At 36.1% G+C, this 6,910-nt stretch overlaps 1 protein-coding gene across 1 annotated transcript; it reads left to right on the top strand.

Moving 5' to 3' along the window:
* Positions 1-224: 224 nt before the first annotated feature.
* Positions 225-6,429, top strand: LOC107859436 (DEAD-box ATP-dependent RNA helicase 18). The gene is made up of 11 exons (XM_016704454.2): positions 225-744; positions 1,507-1,743; positions 2,434-2,691; positions 2,790-2,869; positions 2,988-3,093; positions 3,216-3,329; positions 4,080-4,178; positions 4,294-4,383; positions 5,217-5,323; positions 5,397-5,540; positions 5,713-6,429. Exons 1-11 carry the CDS (start codon positions 481-483, stop codon positions 5,993-5,995), a joined length of 1,782 nt encoding a protein of 593 aa, XP_016559940.2. The 5' UTR covers positions 225-480; the 3' UTR covers positions 5,996-6,429.
* The last annotated feature ends 481 nt before the right edge of the window (positions 6,430-6,910 follow it).

Genomic DNA, 6,910 nt, shown 5'->3' with positions numbered 1-6,910 from the left:
TATATATATTATGTGTTTGAATGTAAAATTTATTTTACTTAAATATATTTAATCAAAATGTATTTTACTCCTTTTAAGTCACTTATCTATGTTAAAATACATTAATTTATATCTATAATCTATATTTATATCTATAATACATTAAAAGCGTGAAAACCTAGGAAAAGTGAAATGTCATAGATGGTCCAATAAAGTACCTGAAGCACAAGATTTATGTGAAAAAATTATCTAATTTTAAATGATAAAAAATTATACGAAACAAGTGACTAAATTAGTTAATTTGAATAAACATGGGGAGTGGTAAAGTTTTTTCCCCCTATTAACCTACATTCCCAGAGAGCCGCGTACAGGCCAAGGCCGAACCGGAACAATACTTTCGTGAGAGGCGGTTTTATTCGACCCGACCGGTCTAATTTCTAGCTAGCAAGTACTTGTCATTACTTAGGCAGTTGGACCGGAAAAACCACCAACAGCGGCGGCATGGCATCGGCGAATCAGAACAAAGCCTTAACGAATACTCGTTTCTCCGACCTCGAACCACCGCTCTCCGCCCCAGTTTTGGAAGCCCTAACCAATTCCGGCTTCGAGTTCTGTACTCCAGTTCAAGCTGCCACCATACCTTTACTCTGTAGCTACAAGGATGTCACTGTCGACGCCGCCACTGGCTCTGGTAAAACCCTAGCCTTTGTCTTACCTCTAGTTGAGATTCTCCGTCGCTCCACCTCGAATCTTAAACCTCACAAGGTAATGATGCCTTTCCTTCCTCTTTACTAGACTTTTTTATGCAAAGTATACGTGCAGATTAAGCTTAAGGTTTTAGATGAAATCGTCACATATTTTATCAAAAATAAGTTACAAGTTGGGGGCGTTTTGAAAATACAGTAAAATTATAAAGCTTTAGTCTCTGCAAAAGCTTTATCTTTTAGATTAGACGGTCACACACTTCAACAGATATCAGCTAGTTGGATTGTTTAGGGTGTTCCTGTCTTAGAATATACCTAAACTTGATTCAGTAGAAGTTGCCAGTTGGGTGGTGCTACAAGATTAGTATAACTGGAGGTCGCTCTATGATAAGTCTATTGTTGTCTGGTTATCATTTGACAGTGTCTTGCTTCAGCTATAGTAAGATAGTACTGCCACATTTATATCTGCCTCCTTTTTTAATGTAAATAAATCAAGGTAACATGAGGAACGGTACAGAATGGAGGACAAGTTGCCTTCAGGCTTCAACCCTAGAACTTGTTGTAACAGATAAATAAAACCGTCCAATCTCGTTGAAGGGTGTTACGTTTCAAAGAAAAGGCACAAACTAATCTGTGATGCACGTGTTATACTTTATAAAAATGAATCTTCCATGCTTATGGCATGATGTTTTATTTAAATAGACCCATTTGACAGCCAATAACGATCTTGTGATATGCTTTTGTTATCCTTTCTGTTTCTTCCTTTAATTCTATGTTGTTTTCTTCTTGTGTTTAGCCGTCCGTCTCTTTGGTGCCCTTGCAGGTAATGGGTATAATTATATCACCCACCAGGGAGTTGTCATCACAAATATTTCACGTTGCTCAACCGTTCATTTCCACCTTAGCAAATGTTAGGCCTATGCTCCTTGTTGGGGGAGTAGAAGTAAAGGCAGATATCAGAAAGATAGAGGAGGAAGGAGCAAATTTGTTGATCGGTACGCCTGGGAGGCTATATGACATAATGGAGCGCATGGATATACTGGACTTTCGGGATCTTGAGGTTTCAAACTTTCATGCCTCATTCAGTTGAAAACAAAGAGCTTTGTGCTCAAGTGCTACAGTGATTTTTAAGCTGTTAACTATTTGCTTACTTCAAAAGATGAAGTTTGCTTGGGAATTTAAGGAGTATCAAATTCGTTTGCTGGGGTTCTGCTGTATATGTTTAGCTGCTAACCATTTGTTTACTCTTAAAGATAAAGTTTGCTTGGGAATTTAGAAGTATCAATTCTTTTATCTTGAAAGATGATAATTTATTTTTTTCTTATGATACTTTAAAAAAGAAAATAAAAGTGCCAGATGCCCTATGTTAAAACAATTTAACTACATACTTTTGTGCTAAATTTATGTAAAGCTTTCCATTTGTGCGCTAGAGTAATGCTAAGTTCAGCCTTACCAAATGGAGTTAAGTTTTATCACCATTTTACATCATAAGTTTGTACATGATTGCCTATAATCACATTCTGACCTAAGTGGTCTCTGATTTCCTGCATCTTCTAAAACTTTGTTTAGTCTCTGACTTTCTACTTGTTCGTACAAGCAAGTCTATTGGCTGTCAATAAATGGAACACTGTGTGTTGAGTCCTCCCCCTTTCCCCAACCTTTCTTTTGTCCATGGTGTTCGGTATTTTGTATTGATATGACATACTGCATCTTAATTAGCCACTCAGCAACCACCATATCACTTGTACAGATCCTGATATTAGATGAGGCTGATAGGCTATTAGGCATGGGATTCGAGAAGCAGATAAATTCAATCATTTCTCATTTACCTAAGCTTCGTAGAACGGGTCTCTTCTCTGCTACTCAAACTGAGGCTGTTGAAGAACTATCAAAGGCAGGATTAAGAAATCCTGTCAGGGTTGAAGTTCGGGCAGAAGCAAAACAGTTGAGTGGTTCTGCGTCAGTAAATTTGACCTCGTCAAAAACACCTTCTGGACTTCATATTGAGGTATTTCCCACTGTTCCAGAGTGTTCGTTTATTCCAAATGAAGATTATTTATGTCTAGGTGCATGTTACCATATTCTAGAATTTCTTCAATTTGACAGTATCTTGAATGCGAAGCGGACAAGAAATCATCGCAGCTTGTACATCTCATAATGAAGAACAAGTCAAAGAAAATTATAATGTGAGCTAACTTTCCCGGATTCCCGAATTGTATATAGATATTAATTTTATATGCATAGCTGGTAGGAGATTATTTTGGTGTTCGCCTGTTCGGTACTTGATAATTTTTACTTTTGCAGCTATTTCATGACTTGTGCTTGTGTTGATTATTGGGGAACTGTTCTTCCACGTCTCTCTTGTCTGAAAAGTTTTTTGTTAATCTCTCTTCATGGAAAGATGAAGCAGGTACATTTGTCGACATTTTAAATATAAAGGCCTTTTATCTTATGAAATTCTTAATGAAGGTCTATCATTTTATGAACGTGTTCTAGCAGCTCAAGAAATTTACTGTCTTAAAACTTTTGTAGAGTGCAAGGGAGAAAGCACTAGCATCGTTTACTGCTCTTTCCAGTGGTATTCTTTTATGCACAGATGTAGCAGCACGTGGCCTTGATATTGCAGGTGTTGATTATATTATACAGGTACTTTCTTGTGGGCATAATATTTTTGGCTAATGAACTCATTATCTTGTTTCTTTCCCCTTTTTCTTGGTTGGTTTTGGGGGGTTGGAGAGATGGGAAGGGCTTCTTACTTTATCACTCCACCACCCGAACTTAAAGAACTGAGAATGTGTGCAGCAGATCTAGAAACTCCCTAGTAGTCATTTTTTTTTCTTTTTGTGAGATAAAGGTTACTTAACTCCCTTGTAGTCAAGTTAGTATTACACGTTGTTGACTGTTGCCTTCCCCTATTCAATAACATGATATCATTATAAAAAAAGTTACATGGTTTATATATGAGTCACACGACAGCATTTAGAGAATATGTATTATGTTTAGGAACGATCTAGTTGGCATTTGTTTTCATGAAGTGTTGCAAAATCATTTCAAGAAACTCTTCAATTTTTCTGAAAATTTGATTTGGTCAAACACCAGAGAAAAAGTTTTTCAGTTTTTGCAAAATCTAAAAATAATTCAGGAAATATATTTCACCTGTTTTTGAAATGCCAACCATAAATGCTTTTGGGCCTTCTATGCACACCCGGTAACCACACCAAAGGCACTGAATTCTTCATTAACAGGTTTACAGATGGAGGTTTGTGGAAAAAATATGAACCACCACTCCCCTAATAAAATGTTGTTCAATAGTTAGTCGTGCATGTGATTATGAGCATGATAACAGACAGTTGGAACTTACATGGATGTATTTTCTTTTATTTGTTTCTTGTGCAGTACGACCCCCCTCAGGATGATAAAATGTTTATACATAGAGTAGGCCGAACAGCTAGGCTGGGTCGACAAGGAAGTGCTGTTGTTTTTCTATTACCAAAGGTCAGGTCTTGCACTTCTATAGTGTATCAAACTTCTTGGAGGCTGTTTGAATATATTGTCTACCAGGGTTACTCCCAACCTACGTATTAACTATGATCTGTCTTTGTCTTTTTAGGAGGAAGCATATGTGGAGTTCTTGCGTTTAAAAGATGTTTACTTAGAAGAGGGGGAATGTGCCTTTGACGCTCCCGATATTATTGATGAAGTAAGAATTAAATTATGCCATTGCCCATTGTGCCATAATTCTCTTTCCCCTTGCTTCGTAGTGCAAATGCTTTCATTCCTCTAGTTTGTCTAGTTGCTTTTTAAAAAAAACTGAGAAAAAGGTACGTCATATAAATGCAATACGAATTGTGCTTGAATATTTACAAAAAGCTCCAGCTTTACATCAAATCAGCATGGATTCAAATGTGCGCAACAGAGATTTTGCATCGTTAATCAAACCTCTTTACACCAAAAAGAAAACAAAAGTATACAGTTCTTTGTTTTTTTCCTTTCAAAAAAAATAGAGCTAGCCATATCTTCAAAGCTTCTTGTATTTCTCTCTTTCCAAACAGTCCAGCACATGGTAGATGGGATAGTTCTCCGCCATTTATGTTGTTCTTTTGACAAGTCCCTTCTATACCAGCTTCTCATCAAATCAATTGTGTCTTCAGGCATTGTCCATTGTAAACCCATCATATTGAGAAATAAGTCCAAAGTTGTGAAACAATGGGACAGAACAATTAAACCATCTGAATTTGTTCCACAAATATGCAAACCTGTTACAGAGCTGAGAACCTCTTTTCTGAAGGTTGTCTTGTGTCAAGCATGCCTTTCTTGTAACTAGCCACACAAAACAAATCACTTCCAACATGTACTTTGATATGCATATGTTCCTCCAGGGCCATGAGTTAGTACTTTGAGGATCATCAGCTCAAAAATTCTAATTAGAGTTCAACATAATAAGATCCAGAGTTGTGTAGTTTCCATTTTTTTTAAAGAAGATGCTGCAGTTGACTAATGAATCTGTTTGTTACTGATATTTCTTTTTTCCAGATACGAGCAGCAGCAAAGAAAGATCGTGATGTAATGGAGAAAGGACTCAGAGCCTTTGTGTCATACATCCGTGCATATAAAGAGCATAACTGCTCTTACATTTTGAGGTAAGTTGAGGCCATGATGCAATATGACATTATTGTTATATTCCATCTCTTCAACTTAGTTCTCTATTTACAGGTGGAAGGAGCTTGAGATTGGAAAGTTAGGCATGGGATATGGTCTTTTGCAGCTTCCTTCTGTGCCTGAGGTGAAGCATCATTCTCTTTCTACGAAGGGATTTACTTCTGTTACAGATATCAACCTGGACGATATCAAGTATAAGTAAGTTAATTGTTGGAATCCTACAAATTAGACAGTTTCAGTGTGTTTTGTCATTATCATTATATTTTTCTCAGGGCCGTGCCAATGTGTAACCCAAAGTACTGGTCACTAAATATTTAACTTCTTGTGGAATCATGGCCTTTGAGATTTAGCCGTTACCTTTTCTACTCAGGGACAAGTCCAGAGAGAAGCAAAGAAAGAAGAATTTGCAAGTGAAAAGGGATGCAATGGCACAACAAGAGGAACAGAAGGCACAGAGACGTAAAAAAGAAGCAAATTCAGCAACTGCCATGAGAAAGAAAACTGCCAAACAGAGACGTGCTATACAGTTGGTTGAAGATGAAGATGAGATTACGAGGGAGTACCGCCTATTGAAAAAGCTAAAAAAGGGAGCTATTAATGAGAATGAGTTTGCAAAATTGACTGGGACTGAAGACTTGCTTTCTGACACATAACCCCATCGAGGCATAAATGCTGTCTGTCAAATACATCCATATGTGTTGGTGGTTGCAGATGTTAACCAGTTACCTAGCAAAGAAAGATAAATCTGTCTGGTCTCCCAGAAATCGAAGTTGATCAAGCAATAATTTTGGATAACGAGCACAAGCAGTTCATCAGTTGCCTATGCCACCCACCTTACATTGGATTGCAGATGGATGAGTGACCAAATTTTGATTTTATATTTATCGTTTCTACCACCCCTTTTTATGATTCTAAATACCAGTAGCTGGGTGTCTTGCTCTGATGTTTAATTCATATGTCATGGTAGATGATGGACGGTTTTTATTTATTGTTGGTGTGATATAATTTTTGAATGAATTTAATTGTAAAATATGACCTTCACAAAATTCTCTCACATTTTCCTGCTAACTAGTATTAATTTATTTTATTGTCGTTGTGTTTTTTTTACTTAAAAACGGTTTTCCGCCCTCATATTTGATTAACCTTGCATCCAATTCAAACTTAAAGCTGGTGTATAGATTTTCTTTTCTTCCCAGTATCTTTCAACAGCAGAGACAAGTTTGAAGCATCTACACAAAATTCGACGTACTTAAATTTATTTCACGAAACCAATTTCTTTAAATAACTTTTATAGAGAAAACTCTACATTCTTTTCTTCTAATTATACTTTTATTTTATATGTTCGTTTTTGTCCTATGAAAGATAATCTTTTTATTTTTAATTTTATTTTGAGCATTAATTGTTTATTTTTTAAATTAATTTTAAGATACAATAGTAAACATTGATTACTAAGAGTATTATGGTAAAATAGTTATGTTAATAATTATTTTGTTAATGAATGTGTTAAATCAGATAGGTACCATTGATTACTAAGAGTATTATGGTAAAATAGTTATGTTAATAATTAT

The sequence above is a fragment of the Capsicum annuum genome, chromosome 2, assembly GCF_002878395.1.
Source record: "Capsicum annuum cultivar UCD-10X-F1 chromosome 2, UCD10Xv1.1, whole genome shotgun sequence".
Taxonomy (NCBI): Eukaryota; Viridiplantae; Streptophyta; class Magnoliopsida; order Solanales; family Solanaceae; genus Capsicum; species Capsicum annuum.
Note: the sequence above shows the minus strand (reverse complement) of the source record. Positions and strands in the feature narration are given on the sequence as shown.

Bases quoted from the DNA above. Each gene is read 5' to 3' on its own strand.
- LOC107859436 (XM_016704454.2), top strand. From the start codon at position 481: ATGGCATCGGCGAATCAGAACAAAGCCTTAACGAATACTCGTTTCTCC. The intron at 745-1,506 runs GTAATGATGCCT...GTGCCCTTGCAG, and splicing joins CGAATCTTAAACCTCACAAG to GTAATGGGTATAATTATATC. The intron at 4,384-5,216 runs GTAAGAATTAAA...TCTTTTTTCCAG, and splicing joins CTCCCGATATTATTGATGAA to ATACGAGCAGCAGCAAAGAA.